The sequence below is a fragment of the Fukomys damarensis genome, unplaced genomic scaffold, assembly GCF_012274545.1.
Source record: "Fukomys damarensis isolate Sample0158 unplaced genomic scaffold, DMR_v1.0_HiC HiC_scaffold_15, whole genome shotgun sequence".
In the NCBI taxonomy this organism is placed as follows: domain Eukaryota; kingdom Metazoa; phylum Chordata; class Mammalia; order Rodentia; family Bathyergidae; genus Fukomys; species Fukomys damarensis.
In genome coordinates, this window is record NW_022900927.1 from 63,309,223 (window position 1) to 63,331,943 (window position 22,721).

General features: G+C 57.2%; 1 protein-coding gene across 1 annotated transcript in view; it reads left to right on the plus strand.

The window, feature by feature from the left end:
• Positions 1-22,416, plus strand: part of Chst11 (carbohydrate sulfotransferase 11) — a 63,275-nt gene extending 40,859 nt beyond the window's left edge. The window contains exon 2 of the mRNA XM_033763871.1: positions 19,466-22,416. Coding sequence (XP_033619762.1) covers positions 19,466-20,320 — 855 coding nt within the window. The 3' untranslated portion in view covers positions 20,321-22,416. The remainder of the gene's footprint in view (positions 1-19,465) is intronic.
• Positions 22,417-22,721: the final 305 nt, after the last annotated feature.

Genomic DNA, 22,721 nt, shown 5'->3' on the forward strand with positions numbered 1-22,721 from the left:
GGTGGGTGGGTGGGCGGATGGGGGCGTGGGTGAGGAGTGAACGGTGGACGGGGCACTAGTCTTGGACGGCAGAGGTGCTCAGCCTCTCTGACTCCAGTTCTGTCGTCTTGACGAGGAACGATAAACTCTGACCCTTCCTAGCCCCAAGGGCTGTGGCAAAGCTCAAAATCAAAGCCAGATGCCCTTGTTCAGCCGTGGTGCTCTCAGTTACAGGGTTACGATCTTCATAACCTCTTCCCTCCAGGACTGCCTGCGCTCTTGCACACTGAGATATATTACGGTTAAAGTGCGAGCTTCAGTCAGAATCTCAGTAAACCTGTGATCACTTTGGAGCTCTGCCAGTGAGCTTGCCATGGATTTTCTCCCTCTCGCTCCCAAGCAATTTTTCTTCCATTGCAGGTTGCCAAGATTTTATGGCTATTTGGTTATCTTATTCATCCAGATGGTTAGTGTTAATTTATGCTGAAATAAATCTGCAAAAACTCATTTGTCTTATTGCTCCAGAAGCATGAGGTGTAAGGCCTTTAAAAAACTTAATATATAGCCTTCTGAGAGCGCTGAGGTGTGACGTTACTGCTCATTTTTTATTCAGTCTGGCTTGAAACTTTGCTTTTCTATCCCTTGATATTTATATATAAGCAAATTAGATTGTTTAGTATAAGAAACTCAAACTTATTTTATGACTTTAATACATATATTTGTCTCATGTTACTTAGTTGCCTTTTATTGAGAAAAATGAAGCTATGATTTATTACGTGATGATTAAATTTTTTCCAGTATTGGGGGCTGAACCCAGGGCCTTCAAACAGCTATATTCCTGGCCCCTTTTTACATTTTATTTTTTGATTTGAGACAGGATCTTGTTAAGGGGCCCAGGCTGGGCTGGAACTGGTGATCCTCCTGCCTCAGCCTCCCACACTGCTTGGGATTACAGGCACATGACACCGCACCTGGCCTGTTCTGTTTTAAGGAAAACGTTAGGATGTTTGGAATCTGCTTCATGGATCTCTGTTGTTTTGCAATTCATGTGGATCCCAATTTCCAGGGCACAAGGTCCTCCCCCTGCCGTCGCCACACACTGCAGTCAGTGCAGAGACCTTCGTGGCTTTGCCAGGCGGTGGAGCTCTGGGGACAGGGCCTAAGGTTCCAGAAGTGCCTTGGAAATCGGCAGGACACACACAGGGCACCACTGGCACTTCTGGGCCATTTGTTGAGCATCCAGGTGATTTGCATCTGCCTTCTCTTTGGGAGGTCAAGCCAGTGGTGGGTGACTGAGTTCTGACAAGCCTGGGCAGCACAGCCATCCGCCCCGAGAGCCCACTGCCCCACACGCTTAGCTAAGTGCTCTGCTCTTGTTTTCTCTCTCCACCCTCTGGCCACTCAGTAAGTAGAGGCTGGGACAGCCCCTTCCTGCAGAGGAAGCCTGGCCCAGAGTCCCTGCCAGAAGCTGGAGGCCGGGTGTGAATTGGGGTGAAAGCAGCTCAGAGCTTCCAGTTCAGAAGTTCAAACTTCCTGAGCAGTTTGAGGCTCCAGCAGCAGCGGTTCCTGGGGAGACCCTCTAGGCGCAGCCTGGGGCTTGCAGGGTGGCCCTGCAGTCACACGGGGTGGGGGGGCTGGTTGCTGGGGCAGGCGACTGTTCACACCTGCATGCAGGGACAGCGTGGCTCTGTTGGTGTGTGTCCCTTCCCACAATGTCAGGGCACAAAGGTGTGCTTATTCAAGTGATTGAGAACTGGGGTCCCCATGTTTGCCCTGCACCTAGCCCGTGACAGCACAGGGCAGCTCCCGGCTGCCCGTCCGGTTGTTCTGTTTTCCAGGGTGTCCTTCCTCTGACTGTCTCGGGCGGCTGTAACCGTGGGTGAGCAGTTGTTCATTGGAAACCTTGTGCAGACAAACCCTGAGTTCGTTGCCCAGCACTGCCAAAAAATACACACACACACCCCATAGACACAAAGCTGTTTGTAAAAGTGTAGGCTTTCGTGTAGGTATTGGTAGTGCAGCACCCAGGAGGCTGAGGCAGGAGGATCACCATGAATTCAAAGCCAGCCTTGGGTACTTTGTGAGTTAGAGGCCACCCTAACCTGCATAGCAAGATCCTGTCTCAAACAAGAAAAAAAAGCAACGTAGTAGCCACAACTCCTTGCTCCTTCTCTGTGCCGGCCCAACATTATGTTGGCTGTTTCCTTACCTCAGTTCCCCAGGCCAGACTGGGCTCCTGCCCTAAATTAGAGGCGCCGGGCCTGGTGTGCGAGAGGCAGAGGCCCTTGAGGTCGGCCCAGCTCCGCTCTGGGAAGAGCCCACCCATCGTTCCGTCCCCAGGCCTCTCCCCTGTCCTCTCCCCTGTTCTCCCTTTCCGCCTACAGCTCTTGCACGAAATGCCAGTGTATAATCTTACTGAAAGCCCCAAGGTCAGAACTGGGCTGGCTGCACTCAGATGGGCGGGTTTTGTGAGATGCGGTCCGCTGTATTTCTCATCTGCCCAGCAGCAAGCGGTGAGCAGGGCTCCTTCAGGCTCCAACTCCCGCGGCCAAGGCAGAGACTTGGAAATAAAATCATCGCTGCGTAGCCCCAGCCCCAGGCAGTCGATGGAGCACGGACTGAGAAGGAGACGGAGCCAGCCGGATCCCATTTCATTAACGTAGCACAGGGCCCGTAAAGAAGGTGACAGTCAGTGTCTTTCCATTGTGTGGGGACAGGAAGGACTGCGGTGGGTGTCTGCGGGGCCTCGCGGCTCCCGCTGTCCCGAGGTCCTCCCCGTCCCGTCTCGCAGGTTGAGTCCGCCTCTGGATTTGCTGGTGTTGTTAATCTCGGTTGTTTCTCAGGGGTGGGAGGCACAGCCGCTTCCTGGCTCATCGCCTGCCAGCAGCACTGGGCCGGGTCCCCCTCTGCAGCCACCCTGGCCGGTCCTGGGGAAGACACAGGCGGCCGCCCAGTGCGCTGTTCTTCGATTTCTGCGCTCTGCTCAGCGTGTATTGGGCGCAGCCCGTGGCTCTCCTGCCCTCTCCCCAGGGGTGGGAAGTCAGGTCGCTTCCTGTTCCCCTCGGAGCACTCAGGTGCACGCTCACCTCCCGGGGTGCTTCCCTCCCCTCCTCAGGAGCGCGTGTCGCCGTGGGCCGGCTTGAGGGTGCCTGGGTGGTTGGCGCCAGGATATTTCTGGGTGTCCCAACGTGACCCACGTAACGGACCTGCTCCGTACACGCCTTACGTGTGTGCAGATGTCTGCGTGCGCGAGTGCACAGGGCGGTGGCTGTTTCTCTGGGGAATTCCGACGCACAGGTCTTCTTCCCATCAGAATGGAAAAGTTAAAAAATCAAAAATCAAAACGAGGAGCTAGACAGTCCGCCAAGGCTCGGATTCTGGCCGCGGGAGCCCCTTTTCCTCCTGCCCTGTGGCCTTTCAGCCTCTCCTGCAGTGAAGTCGCTTTTCAGCCTCAGCCCGGTGTGGGCGGCTCCCCCAGCAGTTCCCAGTGAGTCTGGACTCTCTGCTTTCTGGATACTTTAGAAAGGAAAGAGGCGGGAGTGTGTGAAGAGCTCATGTGGAAGCCAGAAGCCAGAAAACCTCCAGGAGCTGCACTGATCCCTGCCCAGGGAGACGTGGGGACCTGATGCCCCGTCACCTCCCGAGGGCAGCCCTGCTGCACGGGGATGTCCAGGGGACTGTGGGAGAAGCAGACAGCCAGACTGTGGCACTCCGAGCGTGCCGGGTCTGTTCCCCTGTCTGGACCCCCAAGCCTCGCATCTCCCTCCCGCCATCCCCGCCTGCTTCCTGTCCGCCGTGAGGTGAGTACCTCTCCTCCACCAGGCCCCCCACCACGCCACTGCTGCCCTGGAGCCGGCCAGAGGTGGGCGGAAACCTCTACCAAGTGAGGGCCAAAGTAAACCTCTGCTCCTTTCAGCTGAGGCGTCACACTGGGTCCCCCAGCTCCGAGAAAGTGACTCGGACAAGTCTCTCCCACCGGTGTCGCAGGTGTCGGGGTCCGGCTGCCCTCTGTCACCTGCACAGGTGTCCTGCATCCCAGCGGCCCTGCCTTCCATGTCCCCGGCTCATCGCACTCCCAGGGCCTGCCTCACCGCCCGACCGAGCCTTCTGTGTGCCCCCGGTGGGGACAGCCCGCCCGGCTGTGCCCGTTCCTCCAGCATCAGCTCCGTCTCTCCGCCTGGGGTGTCCGCCTCCTGTCCACGGCGCTCCCACACTTGGTGACAGTGCCCTTCCGTCCCTGTCTCTGCCCCTTCTCACCCTTCCAGGTCCTCACGGGCAGAGCCCCCACCCCGGGCCTGGAAGCCTTTCTGTTGAGCAGATTAGCACTGGAGACACGGAAGTCTGTTTAACCTTAGGAAAAGAAATTGGCTTTTCAAGAGCCTAGCAGAGGTGTACCAGTGAATATTCGTTGTTTTTAACCAGGAATTCTTATCTGTTCTCTAAAGGAAACACTGCTTGGAAGCTCTTCTGAAGGTGATTAAATACTGCCTTCAGTTTAGACCTGGCTAATTAAGGTCCAGCTTCTGCTAATCGATACTGTTGGAGAAACATCCCCCCTGGCTGTCTGGCCAGTCTCTATTAAGCACAATGAAGGACTGGGCTACATTTTCTCAGCTTATTAATTCCATAATGACCCTGGTTTCAGAGTGCCCTGGAGACACCACTTAAAATATACATTTCCAAAGCCAGGTGTGGTGACACATGCCTGCAATCCTGGCACTTGGGAGGCTGAGGCAGGAGGATTTTCTTGAATTTGAGGGCCGCCTTGGCTACACAGTGAGTTCAAGTCCAGCTTGAACTGCAGAGTGATTATTTCAACAGACCATTCAAAATTCTTGGACTTCACCCTAGGACCTATGAACCAACTCTGGGGGGAAGCAGGGCTGGGAATCTGTACATGGAAGAAGCTGTCTGTGTGAGATTTGCCTCCATATTGGATCTGTGCTACCCTGTGTGGCAGCCACCGAGGCACTCGTAATTACTGGACCCTTGAAATGTAGCCAGTGTTGTAGAAATGTGTGCTCAGTGTAGAACCCACGCCAGACTTCAGAGACATGGGGCCCCCTCAGAAGAGCAAAGTAGCTCCTTACTCAGGTCTGTCAGGTGCTGATTGTACCGTGTTGAGGCAATGCTCTGGGTATGCTGGGTTACATGAGTTACGAACTCAGTCGTACCTGTTTCTGTTTACTTCTGGGTGTGGCTGCAAGCAGTGCTTCCGCCCCTCCCCCCATGGCCTGCCCTTGTGCGAGGCTGAGGCTGAGAATGTGTTGCTTCTGCGTGGAGAATTTCAGAGTCAGTCACGAGGCGTCTGTTGGGGACAGGGAGAGGGTGAGGATGAGGGCAGTGCCTGGCTCCCCTTTCATTCCCTGGGCCACCCTTTCCCCTCTCATGGAAACCGAGTACCTGGAGTCCTCTGCTTCCCTTCCCTTGGCTCTCAGCGGTGGGGCACGAGGTCTTGGTCGTGCCCTTGTATGACAGTTACCGTGGGGGCTTCCGCAGTCGGGCAAGAAATGACGTCCTGCCTGGCCTGCTGAGTGACAGGCAGACGCCTGGGACCCAGCTCCGGTCCCCGAGCTAGGACGCCCGGCGCTCCCTGCTGTCCCTTCTTGCCCCAGCTCTGCCCACAAGTCCCTCAGCTTCTGTCCCGCTGCCTGAAATTCATGACTCAACTCCAGAAATACCAGACTAAACTTTTTCTTTAACATGGAAAACACTGGCTTTATTCAAATACTACCCGTGCATTAAAAAAAAAAAAAAAAAAAAAATCAGCAGAAAATTTTTTTTTTTTCCAGCTGAATTCTAGTACAATGGGGGCAAAAAAAAAGTCATACCCTAGGGAAAAATCAGTTAAAAAAAAAAAAAAAAAAAAGATCAGCAGTAAATGTTTTATTCTTCCAGCTGAATTCTAGTACAATGGGGGCAATAAAACAGTCATACCCTAGGGAAAAATCAGTTAAAGATAAAAATAGAATGGATTAAAAATGACCAAAAAAGAAAATTGTGCAGATCATTCTGAAGCCCCAGGAAGCCCTAGAATGCAGACACCCGCTTTTGCCAAGGGCTGTGGGTGGCGCCCCCTGCCGGACGGGGCCCCCCAGTCCTGTCTTTACACTGGGCTCGAGGACCACCTCATGCACCTTGGGGAACTATTACACATTTATTGGGCACCAACTGTGTACCAGGCAGGAATTAAAGCCACCTCCCCACCTGGGGAGCTGACACTATGGACGAGTGGGACCTGGCAGTAAACAGACCCTCGGGGTAGAGCGAGCACTGGGCAGGCTGGGCAGCGTGAGGGACCTGGCGCTGGGGACCAAGGGCCCAAGCCTCTCTGCATCCTGCAGGCATGGTGTCCCGCACAGCAGCCATGGCCCCCCCAGGACAGGCTGCCCCTGCGGGCGGTGGACTTCAGGTGAGGACTCACCAAGCCACACAGGAGTCTCAGCTAGGAAGAGAAGGGCCTGGACCACTCTAATGCAGAGGCCTGGGGTGAGGTGTGGCCCAAAGGGAGAGGAGGGCAGGGGCTGCCAAGGTCTGCACAGAGGCCTCTGCCGCCCTGAACGCAGGAGGTGCCCCTCCTCCTCCGGGCTCCCTCACCAGGTCTTCCTCCAGAGCTGAGTTCGAATGTCACCTCCTCAGAGGTCCTCCCAAGCAGCCTGACCTCCTTCCTGGACCTTGTCACTACTGCCTGGAACTGTCCTCAGTGCCGTGGGGTGTGTGGTTCACTGTCTCCTTTAGAATGAAGGTACCAAGCCCAGCTGTGAGGGCGTGAACCGGTGATCCCAGCACTCTGGGAGGCTGAAGCAGGAGGATCGAAAGTGCAGGCCCCTTCTCTGGGCAATTTAGCAACTGCATGAGACGCAGTTTCAAAGTAAAAACTAAAAGGAGCTGTTGTGTAGCTCAGTGCAAAGGCCCTGTGTTCGACTCTTTTGTCAAGAGGGTGGAAAACTTGTTTCCCAAGCACAACGTAGTGAGTCTTCCCTTATTCTTATTTCACTTGTGGCTGTTTGAGTTACACACAGCTGTGGTTCAAAAATATGCTGTGGAATATTCCAGAAATAAATAAGGTAGCCGCTTTCAGGCTCAGGCCCTCCGAGAAGTGTGCGGAAAGCCTCCTCTCCTGTCAGCGCTGTTGGACGTGAGCCCTCCCTTGTCTCACGTCCCCACCCTGTCACTCACTGGCCCCTGGGGCATACACTGGATGGCACTAGGCCCAGTCAGGGAAGCCAGGGAGAAGCCAGGGCGCTTCCTTTAGCAAAGAGACGAAGATTTGACTTAAGGTGGGGCAGGTTGCTGACTGAGAGGGAAGAGCGAAGCTTTTATCCATGGAACTGAGAAGGAGAAAGGAACTCATTCTAGCTTGTTTGTTTCTGTTTTTCAAGACAGGGCCTCCTGATATAGACCAGGCTGGCCTCAAACTCACAGCGATCCTCCTGCCTCAGCCTCCCAAGTATGGGGATTGCAGCTGTGCACCACCATGCCCAGCATTTCATTCTTGTTTTCTTTTTTTTTCTTTCTTTCTTTCTTTTTTTTGATACCGAGGATCCAACTCAGGTCCTTGCACTTGAGAGGCAGGCTGTGGATCCACTGAGCTAAATCCCCAGCTTCATTCTTGTTTTGTTGTACTTCAGGCTGCAAAAGTTATGTTACAGTGCATGGTGAACTCTGAGGATGGAGAAGGCGCTGAATTATGGGGTTCAGTGCTGGCCAGGTTTTCATCACAGATTTCCCTGCCCTGGGGTGACAACCCCACGCTTGTTGTCATGGTAGCAGGTTCAATCCCTTCCTGGGGAGCTGAAGCAGAACCACCGAGTCACATTTCTGAAGTACTGAGTCCGTCCTGTCAGACATTGTGACAGCAGACAACATCCACCGCCCCGCTTTACAAAATAGAACAGAGTGAAAACTCAGTGCATGTCGCTGAGAAGAGTCTGTCTTATTTTCAGAAATAACAATGCAGGTCGGGTGTGGTAGTGCACACCTGTGACCCCAGCACTCCGGAGGCTGAGGCAGGAGGATCACTGGAAGTTTGAGGCCGTCCTGGGCTACACAGGGAGTTCAGGGGCAGCCTGAACTACAAAGTGAGACCTTGCCTCAAAAAACACAAAGCAACAAAAAAAAAAAAAAAAAAAAAGAGAGAGAGAAAGGAAGAAAGTTACTCAGAGGGACAGACTGCACGTGTTCCCGGTGTGGTCAGAGGCTGAACCTGAGCTGTAAGGGCCTGCAAAGGGAGCAGCCTGAGCCCTTCCTCCGAGGCCAGAAAGCAAGGGCACAGTCCTTGCATCCCGGGCCTGCTGCAGGCCTGAGGAAAAGATCCTTTGTCTTCTGTTATCCGGAAAACACGAACAACGTCCCCTGCAGAGGGGACCGGGATTTTCTCACACACGCATGCACACACACGGATGAGCACAGCTAGACACCATCATAGTCATGCAGGGAGCCAGGCCCAAGGGGAGGGCTGCATCCTGATGTCTTCCCGGGGCCTTGGCTGTGTGGCTCCATGAACAGAAACCCCAGCAGGCACATTTCCTGAATGTCCCTGTGGACCAGCGCCCCTCTCGCTGGCGCGGGTCCCTCTTGCCCGTGGGTGCGCGTCCTCCGGGGGCTCCCACCCTCCCGCCCAGGGAGACACAGTGTGAACAGGTCACACAGCCCCACAGCAGCCAGCTTTGTCCCTGGGTCCCCCAAGGGTCCCATGAAGCCCAGAGAAGGCACCTGGCCCCCACTGGGCAGCCGGGTTTGTGGGGGCCCAGCTGTGTCCAGGCGGCAGGGTGGGCAGTGAGTGGCCAGGCCCCTGCCATGGCATCTGGGGATGAGGACGCTGTGAGGGCTCGGGCGGTCCTTGGGCAGGCAGGCAGTTCTGAGCTGCCGGTGCCCACGGAAACGAAGGCCTAGCGCTGTGGCCATGCTCCATGTCCCCACCGGGCATGATGGACAGACGTGACCCCCGCCACTTACAGACACGAGACCTGTCGTGCCTGTTTCCTTAATTGTCCGTTTTTGCAGTACCTAATGATCCCATTGTGTCTGAATTCTTTTTATACCCCATCCATGTCTTATTCTGGCTGCCTGTTTCCTATTATCTGTCTTTTATTTCACTCTTTATCTTATTTATATTTTGGGTTTCTCATATAAGAGAAAGCGTGAGATACTGTTGTGTGTGTCTGATTTATTGCACATAACATGGTCTCAAGGTGCGTTCCTTTTCCTACTGATGGCATGTTTATCTTTTCCGTGGCAGGGTAGTACTCCCTTGTGGTGTATAAATACATTTTCTCTATCAGTTCATCTGTGGATGAATGTAGAAACCCTGTCTAAGATTTGGGCATTATGAATTATGCTGCTATATCGGTCACTGTGATTTAACTCTTTTGGGAAGGCACGGGGATCTTGGTCAGCAACATGGCCCATCTCTACTACGTTTATTTTTATTTTTTATTTATTTATTTTTGAGACAGGGTCTCACTATTTAGTTGACCTTTTTTTGTTTTTTTTGTTTTTTTTTTTTTTGTTTTTTTTGGGGGGGGTACTGGGGATCAAACTCGGGTCCTTGTGCTTGCAAGGCAGGTGGCAGAACCACTGAGCTAAATCCCTGGCATCACTATGTAGTTGGGACTGACTTGGAACTCATTATGTAGCTCAGGCTGGTCTCGAACTCACAGTGATCTTCCTGCCTCAGCCTCCTGAGTGCTGGGATTATAGGTGTGTGCCACCATGCCAAGCTTTTTTTAATTTTATTTTTGGTTTTTTGTTTGTTTCTTTGTTTTTTGAGACAGGGTCTGGCTACGTAGTTGAGACTCACCTGGAACTCAGGTAGCCCAGGCTGGTCTCAAACTCACAGAGAATCTCTACTACATTTAGACGCGTCTTCGTGGCTGTCCCACCTCTGCGTGAGTGAAGGGAAGTGTCTTGTTCTGAGTCGGGCGTCTCTCCTGGGGGTGCCACTCCAGGACACCCCTAGGGCTCGCCCCTCACCAGAGGTCCTGGCTGCCCCCGCCAGGGAGACAGCAGCTTGGGGAAGCTCATGTCAGAGTCTGCGGGTCAGGGTGGCTGCAGACAGCCGGGGAGGAACTGGTCTCGCTGCTGCCCTGGGGTAGTCAGGTCACTGATGGGGACCTGCAGGAAGGAGATGGGTCCTCTGCTCGGCCCGGACGCTTTCCTCACACACTGATGCAGAAAGGCATTTCAGGATCCACCGGAGAAGCACGGCTAACGGACTGGGCAGTCAGAGAGTGAGACCAGCACAAAGGGAAGTTTCAGCTCCCGTGGAGTCACTGGGCGGGCAGGGCCTGGCTCGTTCTCACAGTTATCCTTACCCTGGAGGGGACAGTGGGGTCTCCGCATGGTGACTGCATCTGCTTGGGGCAGTCTGAGATGTGCAGAGGCCCTGCTGGAACCCACAGGGACCTCGGGCTGAGGGTACGGTCTGGGGACCGCCGGCCCCACCGGAAGGGAGGTGAATGTGCCCGTGCCAGCCTCGTCCTCGAGTCCTCAGTCTCGAAGAGGAGCAGGTTGTGTCCCTGGGGTGCTCAGCCACAGGTGACGGCCCCCCAAGTGACGCGCTGTACCCACAGCTGTGAGGTGATGAAGGAGGCAGAAATGTCACTTTCCTCTGCTTTATGTCACCCACCGGGCTCCGGGAGGACCGAACCAAGAGTCACTGTTTTGCAAAGGTGGCTTTTAGTCCCCAGCTGCCCACCAAGAAAGCGCAAATCAAGCTTGTCTTGAGTAACAGGCAGAGGCCCAGGGATGGTCTGTCCCTGTCCCTGTGACGGTCCCAGCAGCTGCATGCTCTCATCTGTCCTACTCCAGTGGGACTAATGATGCTCCGGGCCTTTCAGGTCAGTAGGACTTGTTGGCGTCACAGACTTGTTCCTGTGTAACCCTTACCTAGAATATTCTAGATCGTTCTGTTCGCCCTCGACCTCCTCCTGAGCCTGGTAGTCACAGGACTTCTTGCTTCTTTTTGGAGTATCTTTTATGTTTTTCAGCAGAAAACAGAATAGAGTCCCCTGCAGTTGGCTCGCAGCTCGCTGAGCAGGGGAAGAGAAACCAGTTCCTCTCCTCTGGGTCCCCTCACAAGCCGCCATTGTTCCCCGCCCTCAGGAGGCTTGGTGACACCAGGAAGTAGATTCACTTGCAAAGTTGCTGTCCCCAGGATGCAGGCGGGCCCTGATCTCCCTTGATTTTCCACCTCCTGCCTTGCCTTGTTCCTGAAAACGCGCTTGGCATGAAAGACCTCCCCCCACGACCTTGCCCACAGCCCGCCAGCCGGGTGACTGTCTGCCAGGCTCCTCACTGAGCGGAGGTGTGGCCACACTCCCTCCCCTAGGCTCGGGGACAGCTGCCAAGTTCTCCCCACAGACCTGCCCCCGTCCCCTTCCTGTCCAGCGCATTCCTCTGGGCTCTCCGGGGGCTGTCTGTGGAAGATCGCCTGCTCCCCCAGAGCCGGACCAGCGCTTCGGCACCCTCCCTGCCTCCAAGTGACCCGCACAGGCCTCTGAGGCTGGCGCCGTGAGGCCCACTTTGCAGGTGAGGAAGCAGCAGCTTTGGAGGAAGCCCCAGGGCTCCCCGCTGCAGGTGCGAGACCTGGAGCCCAGGTCCAGCCTCCTGTCGCAGCCACTGAGGACAGATCCGGTCCCTGCTGCCAGCCCGCACCTGTCACTCTGCACCTTCGTTCTCCATCCGCGGGGTGCATGTCCTTCCTGGGGGTGACACCAGGGCTGGTGGTGGCAGCCAGCTGGGCAGGTTAGCCAATCCCGAGCTCGTGGTGACTGGCACTGCCAGCCGGAGCCTAGGAGTCCCCGACCTGTCACTTCCCAGCTTGCACCCGAGGGAAGAGAGGAAGAAAAGGACCGGTGGCCCAGTGCAGTAGGGAGGTGGGTGTGCAGAGCCTTCTTGCGTCGCTCACTGGCCCAGATTCCTAGAAGACACAGTGACTCCCCTGGGCCGGTCTCCCAGGCCCCCCAGCGTGCTAGGCCTGTGGCGAGCTGTGACCGCCGTCCCCTTCAACATGGCACTCCGCACAGTCCAGGCCCCTTTCCATAGCAGTCTGTGAGTCTTGCTCTACAGATGGGGAAACTGAGGCTGGGAGGGTCTTGTGGGCAGCCACAGGCCGTGCCAGGGTGCAGTATGGCTTCAACTCTGTTTCCAGGCAGCCTGCACTTCATGGGATCGGGCAGGACTGAGCTGTAACGATGATGTCCTGAAACAGATTCATTTCTTCCGCTGGTCCAAGCAGGACCACTGTCCTTTAAAAAAGCAGATTGTGAGCCTTTTCTTGGCTCCTGCTTCCCTTCCTGAGGAATTAGCAGCCCTCCAGCCCGGGCCTCTCCCTCGGCCCGACTTGAGTAACGGAGATCACGCACTGGCCACAGAATGTCCACGGATCGTGGCCTGCGTGTCACAGCAGTGCTCTCAGAGCCGGCAGGAGTCTCAGGGACCCTAACCCCGTCTTCCCCTCCGAGACGGGTGGGGCAGGGTGCGGGTCTGTGTGGGACAGGAAGGTGTAGAGGCGCCTTTGAGGCCTTGTGGAGCGTGGGGAGAGGGAGCTGCTGAAGCCACAGCCCCGTCAAGGAGTGAGTCACCTCCCGGCGTCTCCAGCCCGTGGTTGAGCTACTCGGAAGCCCCACGCATGTGTTGCGGTGCACCACACACGTGACGCTGGCCCTGGTGCCCTGGGACTGCTCCCAGGTTCCACTGTGCCCGCAGCTGCCAGGCCAGAGTGCCTCTCGGCGTCACCATCTATCTCCTCCTCCCTCTGTCCCGAGCTGCCGAATCGCCGCTGGCCAGGTGACAGGTGTGCGCCTGTCAAAGCGATGCCCCAGCCAGCAGCACTTTGAAAGCCCTGGATGGGCCTGGTGGACACTTGGGGCCAGGAAGGAGCAGGGACCCAGCCTGCCGGGCCCCCCAGTCCGGCTGTCTCAGTGCACCAGGTGCCGCTGACTGTGAGCTTCAGATCAGAGCGCTGTTAGCAGGAGGAGGCAGAGGGATGGGGTGCGCACCCCGCCCCCGAATCTGTCCTGTTGCCGTGAGGCAGTGCCCCCATGTGCCCAGCCATGCTCGGTGCTTTCCCTGGGCTCCCCGCCCTCCAGCTGCCTGGGAACACGTTCAGCCCCTGTCCCCCTTTACAGATGGGGTCACCAAGGCCTGGGAGGCCGGGGTGACACAGGCAAAGAAGAGCGTGCTGGCGCGACCCTGCACAGTGCGGACTGGAAGGGAGGGAGACGCCGGCTCCCCACGACCCCCACCCCGGGAGGCCACAGCTGTCCCCTCTCTGGGCCCGGCCGGCCAGCCCACCTCCCTGTCCCCTGCCAGCAGCGACTTCCGTGGCCCTGCGTGGGGGTGCAGTGCGCACCCCGCCATTCCCAGGAAGCCCGACCACGCCATTGTCCTTGTTCCGGCCACATTCAGGGGACGCAGCCTGCTTGGCGGCTGCCCCGTTCCCTCACTGCTGCCCCGGCCGCGGCGGAGATGTGAATGGGCCCCAGCTGCAGCTGGCCCTGGAAGGGAGCCCCGGCGGCCCTCGGCCCTCGGCCCCCGGCAGAGCTGGCGTCCCCTCCTCCTGTTTCCGGCCTCACAGACTGGGCTGTGCAGGGCCCTCCGCATCGCAGGCTGCTGTGGTCGCCCCGAGCCAAGTGCCCGCTGCAGGCCACGGGCCAGGACCCCCACTGGAAGATCGGTGGGGCTGCAGGTGCAGGCAGCAGAAAGCCATGCAGCTCCCTGTGACCGAGGATCCCCCGTCCCCACCGTTCGTCTCACCCACGTTCATTTGCTCCTTCACCGGGCAGAGCCGAGCGTCCTCCACACCAGCTGTGTGAGCCAGCGAGTGCAGGGCCTTCCCCGGGCTGGGATGAGCTTGGGTGGACCAGGTCCTTGCCCTCCAAGTGAGCTTGCAGAGTACAGGGGGTCCGCTGTGGTCAGCTGCTAGGAGGGCGTCGGAAGCAGGAAAGGGTGGGGACAGCCGGGTCCTGCGTTGTCCTGGTAACCACGCCAGTGACCGACATTTTGGATCGCACCTGCTTTCTCCTCTGCAGCTGCCTGCAGGGACCTTTAGCTGAGCAGGGCGGCTGGGCCGGGGGCCATGGGGCTCCAGAAGGAGAACTCACAAGAGCTCCAGGACCACACGTGGGCTCCTGTCCAGCGCAGGCCTCAGCTGTGGAGCCCTGAAGCCAGGGTCCCACCCTGGGTGGCCACAGGGTCCCGGGGGAGCGGGCCACAGCCAGAGCAGCGATGGCAGGGCTGGGGCGGGGGGACCCAGGCTGCCTTGCAGATGGGAAGCTGCTGGGGTCCACAGACCCCAGGAGGCCACACAGGTCAGCGTCTCAGAGCAAACCCAGCCCTCAGTCCTTCCGTGCCTCAGTTTCCTCACCGTAAGTTGGGAATTCTGATACCCACCTTGTAGAGGTAGGGAGGGCCATGGCTGTTCGGAGTGAATGGTACCAGCAGAAGTGCGTCCCACCGTCTTGCTGCGAGTCCTTGTGACCGACCGTTTTCGTGAGTTTTGGAACTGAGAGCCGAAGCCCGGGGACTGCAAGTTCAAGTTCATCCTGGGCAGCCCCTTCCCAAGGCCCAGTGCAAAATGTTTTTAAAAGGTTGGGATGTAGCCCAGTGCAAAGGCCCTGGGTTCAGTTCCTGGCACCACCAAGAAAGGGCGGGAGGGAGGAAGGTAATGGAGCAAATCAGCTCATCGTGTTCTCCGCCTGGCCTGCACCTCTGAGATCCCGGGTGATCAGGGCAGTGGAAATACTGGGAGTTTATATTTGGATTTCCCAGTGGAGAAACGAGCGGGGCTGGAGGGAGGCAGCTGTCAGAAGCAGAAGGCGACAACCCAGGCCCTCAGGCGTCTGCTCCACCTCTGCCAGCCCTTTGGGATTCCTTCCAGGTGGGGCCTGTGTCCCGGCAGATTGGCGACGTCACAGATGATGTTTAAATCGACAGGAAACCAGCTCTCCCTTTTGAGATGCAACCTAGTAAGATTTTAAAGACTTTTTCAAACAATCTTTGAATTTGGTACTTAAAACTGATGATTGTTGCCTTTAAATATGTCCAAAGTAGAAGGCCAGGGCATAGTGGAGCCCCATTCCGCCCTGACCTCAGAGGAGGCCGTGGGGCGCTCCCCGCCCCCGCGGCAGATGGCAGAGAGCCGCTTGTGTTCTGTAATTAAGCGAGCTGTGAAGTGGTGAAGGTCCTAGATCACAGTCATTGCCCTGCGGGCAGGCTCTGGTTCTCAATGTGTGGTCCCCGGCCGCGGCATTAGCGTGCCCCCCCATACCTCTGTGGAATCCCCCACCTCAGAATGTGCCTATGGGAAAGGAAGTAAAAGGCAAGGTGTTTGCGTGGGGCGCTGGGCCCTGCAGGAAGCGATCCCAGGAGCCTGCAGGGGTGCTTGGGGTCCTGGCAGCACCTGTGGGCCCAGGAGCGAGCCGAGTGCTTCTGTGTGCCGTCGAAATTGTGTTAGAAACATTTTTGTTATACTTGTAATTATTCAGTCAACACTACTCTGAAATTATTTCTAAATAAAATTTAAGAAAATAAATTAGTTTGTCTTTTTAAAACTGAACGCTTCAGCTGGGTGTTGTGGTCCACACCTGTCATCCCACCTACTCGGGAGGCTGAGGCAGGAAGATCACAAGTTCAAGACCAGCACTGGCAGACACACCAGGATCCTCCTGCACTGCCATGGAAGAGCGAAGAGAACTGAAGAGAGAGAAGCCCAGATGTTAGCACTGGCAGACACACCAGGATCCTCCTGCACTGCCATGGAAGAGCGAAGAGAACTGAAGAGAAGCCCAGATGCCACATCCCAGAGGTCAGGGGTTTTCCAGTCAGCTTTTCTGCTTCTGCAAGTGAGCAGAGGATGCCGGGGGCTGTTGTTTCCGGCTCCTGCCTGAGTGGCCTGGCTGCAGTATTACATGACACCGGCACCTTCCTGGGACTCAGGTGTCCAGAAGAGTCCCAGACTGAAAAAGCTGGGAGCGAAAGGAAGCTGAGGTCCCTGTTCCTCGCAAGTTCAGGCGCGCCAGCCTCAGGATCGCCTGGCGGCCGATTGCATTGCTGTCCGTGGCTTCCCCTGGGCGGCTCTTTCCTGCTCTCTCAGTGGTGTGGCTTAGAAACCCGAGAAGCCCGGACTCTCCCCTCAGGTGACGTAGGTCTGCTGTAGAGCCAGGGACTGTGCGGGATAGTTCTTCTGCTTGAAGTAAGTATTAATCCAGTGGCAAGGGCCGACCGCAGCAGACCTACGGTGCTGGCAGAATGTGTCCGGAGACTCCTGGCCTTTTCTCTCTCCTGTGGTTGCGGAGTGCTTGGCGACAGCGTGTCTCCTTGTGGCCCTGCTTTCTCTTCTTACCAGGACACCATCTCTGGGTGCAGGGCCCCCCAGCCCAGCAGGACCTCACGGTAACTAGCGGCCTCTGCACAGACCCCTTTCCGACGAAGGCCGCCATCGGGCGTCTGGGTGAGCATGGAGTTTCAGGGACTCTGGTCAGTCTGCGTGGCGCTCGCCAAGAGCTTTCTGCTGCCTGTGACCACTGCTACATCAGGAGGGCTCCCCTCCTTCCTCCCACACTCTTAACTCATCCGTGCATTCTCTGAACAAGGCTTATTGAGCAGCTGCTGTGTGCGTCCTTGTGCAGGCCCTGGAGCTTGAGCTCTGGAAAGCGGGCCCCTTTGCTTCACGGTGTTCAAATTTGCCGGCGAGATCTCAAATGCGTGAGGCCTGGCGCCAGTCCTGCCTCTGCCGTCACAGAAGCCCCCCATCTGGGCCTGTTTCCCATGGCACAGTGGGTTGCTGAGGCCCCTTGGGTGTGGTGACTCAGCGTGGGCAGGTCCGACAGCTCCCTGCTTGTGGAAGTTGGGCCAGCTGTGTCTACACCTGGGTTACTGCTTGCAGGAAGTGAGTTGCCGACATAAGCACCTAGCATCTGGCACAGGGAGCACAGCCACTGTGGGACACGGGGCGACGTGAGGGCGCGGAAGGCTCAGCGCTGGCCTTGCCTCTGTGTGCGCACAGTGCCCCAATCCTTGGACAGCGACAGTGGCACTGCAGGGCCCTGGACCACCGGGTGCTGCCTCTGTGGCCCGATCTCACCCAGGGCCCAAGCGCTACCCTCGGCAGGCAGAGCCTCTGTGACTCAGATCAGAGCGCATGGCCACCGCCTGACACCCAGGCTCCAGGCCCCGCCCGGTGTCAGAGCTGCTCCTTCCTAGCAGGCGGACAGGGCCAGGGAGGGAGGCCGGAAGGGAGGCTGGCTGCAGGGTCTTCCCGGCCAGGCCATTCTGGAAACTGAGGCTGCGGGACCCGCACGTGGGTCTCTGCACACGCCAGCCCCTCGCTGTCGCCACGGGAGGACAAGCTCACCTCGGTGGTGTCGGCCTGTGGGTAGCCAAGTCTGTCATTTGCCAGGTATTCTCAGTTTGGGAAATTCTCCCAGGCCAACCAGTTTTACCAAGCAGAATCTCAAGGTGCAAAGGTGGACACTCCTTATCCGCATCGCTTAGAACCAGGAGTGTTTGGGATTCAGGATTTTGCGGGTGGGATTTTGGAGCATTTGCGTGTATGTCAGGAGCTGTCCTGGGATGGGACTCCAGTCGTTCACGTTTGCTGCACACCTGTCCACAGCTGAAGGGCATTTCATGCAGCGTTTCCAGTTTGTGGCTGGACAGTGACCGCCCACGTCAGGTCAGGTGTGGAATTTTCCACCTGCAATGTCAAGTTGCAGCTCAGAAATGTTTGATTTTAGAGCATTTTGGGTTAGAGGCACTCGGCCTGTGCACGGTGCCCTGGTTCTCTGGAGCCCGGCCGCCTGCCCCTCCTCTCTACTGCTAGGTCACAGACCACCCCAAAACTCAGTGGCACAAAGCAGCCACAAGCCACTGTGTGGGGTGCTGTGGGTGGCTGGCGGGCCATCTCCCCTGGGACTGTGCCCGGAGCTGCGGTCCCTGTGTGGCTGGCAGCAGCTGGGGCTTTTCCATGGCCCCCTGCCTCGGGGGGCAGAACAGGGGAGGAAGGGTGGGGATGTGGGCTTCACGCTGGCCACAGACTTTGGTGGTCGCTGCTTTTTCCACCACTGCTGGTGAGCCAGACGTGGCCCACACTGAGGGGCTAGGGAGACCCACACTGCAGAGGGGTGCAGGTGTGGGGGGACCAGCAGCTCCCTCCTCCGCCACCAACCCTGTGTGAGGCTAAGGAGTGAGAGGTGCCTCCTGTCCCACGGAGACCTGTGAAGCATCGCTCTGCACTGCGAGTCTGTCCACGCGGCAGTGCCGAGGAGACCACGGGGACATCAGACGGTGGGCTCCAGGGCCGGTGCTCACATCTTCTGTTGCTGCCCTGGTCACTGCTGCACCCTCACACTGCTGTCATCCCAGGGGCCACGAGTGAGATGGGCACAGAGCTCTGATGCAGGGCGCAGTGTTGCTGGGAATCCTGCGGTGCCAGCTCCTGTGGGCCCCCGGTGCGGTGCCCCATGCTTGTGCAGGCCGGGCACAGGGGGAGCTTCCTGGGTCCCCCGTTAGCCGTCCTACACCCCAAGGCCACCCGTCCGGCTGTGCGGGTGGCTGTGGCTCCTGAGTCCTTGTGGACCAGTGGCCTCCAGGTAGGGCAGTTGCTCCAGGTGATGTGGTGGGCGGTGCCCTTCAGGGGAAGGCTCCATTCTTCTACTCGGCCGCAGGAAAGTGTGTGGCCCTGAAGGGTCCTCACCTTGTACCTGAAGAGGTGGAGAGGGGAGGGTCCCCCCACCCACGAAGGGAAGAGTGAATGATTGGTTTCCCCAGAGCCTTTATAATGAAGGGGTGAGGGTGAGGCTGGAAAAGCAGAGTGTTGGCAGACCGTGAGAACGCCAGAAGACGGCCGCGTGGTCAGCCTTCCCGCGGCTGGGAGGAAGTGTGAGTTAAAGAAAGCGGCAGTCCGCGGTCCATGGCTTGGAGGAAGGGCCTGGTGGAGGAAAGCGGCTTGACCCTTGGCGCCCAGGAAGCAGAGGGAAGGCAGGGAGGAGCGGGAGTGAGGGCTCCACCCCAGCCCCACCTCCTGCCAGTGCGTCAGGCTGGAAAGCCGTGGCGGATGAGCCCCCAGATGAGTAGCACCCCATGATCCCGTCACCTTTCAAAAGCCCCGCTCTGAACGCACGAGCCTCCAGGGGCCCCTTTCGATCTGAACCATGACGGTGGGTACAGGGATGGGACCGTGTTCTTGTGCAGGAAGGGAACCAGGACGGCGCAGCCCCGGCACCTCTAGTTTCTCCACGACTTTCACCCCAGTTCACATCTGTTCCTTTCCTTTAAAAGACCCTCACAGCACGGGTGGGGCACTGAGGCCACGGTGAGGTCACCGCTCCGTGCAGGTTCCAGAGACCAAGGTGGCCGCGGAGCGGGCCGAGGTGCGGGAGGGCGGATGCGGATGGCGGTGTGAGGCCTCTGGGGAGAAAGTCGGGTTCCGAGGGGCGCGCGCCTCCCCAGCACTGACCCTCGCCCCTCTGTGCCCCTGCAGCTGGAGCTGTCCAACACCGCCGTCCTGCACCAGATGCGGCGGGACCAGGTGAGCGACACCTGCCGGGCCAGCAGCGCCGCGAGCCGCAAGCGGCGGGGGCTGACGCCCAGCGACCTGAAGCACCTGGTGGTGGACGAGGACCACGAGCTCATCTACTGCTACGTCCCCAAGGTGGCCTGCACCAACTGGAAGCGGCTCATGATGGTGCTGACGGGGCGCGGCAAGTACAGCGACCCCATGGAGATCCCGGCCAGCGAGGCGCACGTCTCGGCCAACCTGAAGACCCTCAACCAGTACAGCATCCCCGAGATCAACCACCGCTTGAAGAGCTACATGAAGTTCCTGTTCGTGCGCGAGCCCTTCGAGCGGCTGGTGTCGGCCTACCGCAACAAGTTCACGCAGAAGTACAACACGTCCTTCCACAAGCGCTACGGCACCAAGATCATCCGGCGCCAGCGCAAGAACGCCACGCAGGAGGCGCTGCGCAAGGGCCACGACGTCAAGTTCGAGGAGTTCGTGGCCTACCTCATCGACCCGCACACGCAGCGCGAGGAGCCCTTCAACGAGCACTGGCAGACGGTCTACTCCCTGTGCCACCCGTGCCACATCCGCTACGACCTTGTGGGCAAGTACGAGACGCTGGAGGAGGACTCCAATTACGTCCTGCAGCTGGCGGGCGTGAGCGGCTCCCTGAAGTTCCCCACCTACGCCAAGTCCACGCGAACTACTGACGAGATGACCACGGAGTTCTTCCAGAACATCAGCTCCGAGCACCAGACGCAGCTCTACGAAGTCTACAAACTCGATTTTTTAATGTTCAATTACTCAGTGCCCAGCTACCTGAAACTGGAATGAAGGGCGGGGCGGGCAGGGGCGGGGGGGGGGCGGAAGTCGTGCTTTTTAATTTAAGAGTTTTTTTATTTGTCAAAAGAATTCTATGGATATTGGGTTATTTTGTAAATTAATATTTCTTTGGGGGAAGATGCTGCGAGCAGCATGGTGAGAATTATTTAAAAATGAGGACGGGATGGGGTGTCCGTGTCGGGCTTTCTGTCTGCTTTCCTGTGTCCTGGTGAATCCCACGAAGTCTAATGAATATTATTTATAGTTATTTAAACACGGTCTCCGTATAGATTTCTTTCTGCGGAAGCAGCATGCTGGTGACCTCCCGGAAGAAATCTATGGTTCCTGCTTTGCTGCAGCTTCTTGGGGCCTGGTGTTCATCTCCGTGCCAACCTCTTGCATCAGTGGTACGGTCCTGGTGACCTGCACAGATGCCACCCTTCTCGAGACTCTGCTGGAAGGAAATAGGTTGCTCTCATGCTTGGAAAGCGCCTTCCTGGGGGATGAATTCCAAACCAGTTTCAGTCGACCTGAACACCCCCTGCACTAAAGAAATGTGATTTTTTTTTTCCCCCCTTCAGAGAGCACTGAATGTAGCAGTTTTTTTCACCAGGATTAGCAGCCTGATAGATGAGACCCTTTTAAGGGAATTCTTAACTAATAGAGCCAGTTTTGGAGAAAGCAAAGTAGCTGTTGCTTTAGAGCCCATGGGTATTTATTAAGCATCTACTATATTCTAGGCCCTTGTGTAGGCCTTGCAGAGAGAACATTGAGCAACTCATAGCCTTGGTCCTCATGAAGTTTTATATGGACCGAGAGTGTCCAGCTACCTGTTAGCAAACCCTGACAGCACTGGCTTTGGGGGAGCTCTGGACTCTTCATGTAACCCACACAGTCTGTGACCCCCACACACCAGTATCAGCCTCCTCACTTGGAGTGATCTCAGCACATTGCTCAATGTAAAATGTGGCAAAAACATCCCCACCCTCAGCCTGGTGCAGCTTCTTGGTAGCAGCTGCCTTTAACCCCAGAATGTGCTCCGCAAGCTGAGCATGGCGGGTGCTGTGATCGATTAGTGATGTCTGCCTTGGATAGGGCAAGGGACACACCAGGCCCCTCCTAGGGCTCCCTCAACACATTACAGTGACATGCACACATCGAGGGGTCGCAGCACCTGGCATTTCACACTCTCACATCCAGGGGAAGTTCAGCCCCAGTGGCACCTTCATGACTGCCACATGTGACAGCAGGGACAGCCTTGCTTCCTCCCCCGGAGGCCGGAAGTTTGCCATGTTCTGCTCCTTGCTGATTAACGTCCAAGCCTGCTTCTCATTCCCAGACACTTCCCAGCCTCTCTGTTGGAGCTTGAGCCGTGTCCCTCAGAGAGCAGTGGATGAGTCCTGTCACCAATACTGTAAATAATAAAATAATAGTAATGGGGCAGGTGGGTGGGGTGTGGGTGAATTTTGCTGTTTTCTTTTTGGTGCAGTATATAGTGAAGGGATGGCAATGTTCTGAACAAACAAAAATGAGCAATTTATTCACAGGAATGATTAAAGCTGTATTGTGAGTCTCACAGCAAGCCAGCGAGCGGCAGGAAATTCCTGTCTCACCAAGGAAGTGATTTTATTTAGGGGAAGGTGGTGGCATTCCCTCACACTGCTCTCTGGGGCGTGGTGTGACAGAAGTGAGGGCTTCTGTGGCCACTCATCCTCGGGACACACACCAAGGTTGGTTTGCTCTCTGCGAGTCTTAGAACCTTGAGTGTGTGCTGGGCTTCCCACATCCTGAGGGCACCCCAAGTGGGCAGGTCGCCCTGGATCTCTGGTTAGGGTGGACTTCGCGAATCTGAGGCCTGCGAGGGTGAAACTGCCCCCCAACAACAAACAGCAAGACCAGAATAGCACCACCACCTGCACCTGGCTTCAGGAACTGGATTAAGCTCTGACGAGTGCAGTGGCTCCATCCCTCCCCAGCAGAGAGGGCGTCTCTGGAGCAGGGGCCCCGCAGCCCCACGTGCCGCCGACAGGTGGCTCAGGAGCACGGGCTCAGCGGCCCTCCGTGCACTTGTCCAGCTGTCCTGGAGATGCACGTGTCTGTCCCATGTCTCCTGCGAGGGTGAAACTGCCCCCCAACAACAAACAGCAAGACCAGAATAGCACCACCACCTGCACCTGGCTTCAGGAACTGGATTAAGCTCTGACGAGTGCAGTGGCTCCGTCCCTCCCCAGCAGAGAGGGCGTCTCTGGAGCAGGGGCCCCGCAGCCCCACGTGCCGCCGGAGCACGGGCTCAGCGGCCCTCCGAGCACTTGTCCAGCTGTCCTGGAGATGCACGTGTCTGTCCCATGTCTGCCGCAGTCCCCGCAGGGCACTCGGTGCCCACCGCCTCTCATCAGCTTCGCCCCTGAAACGG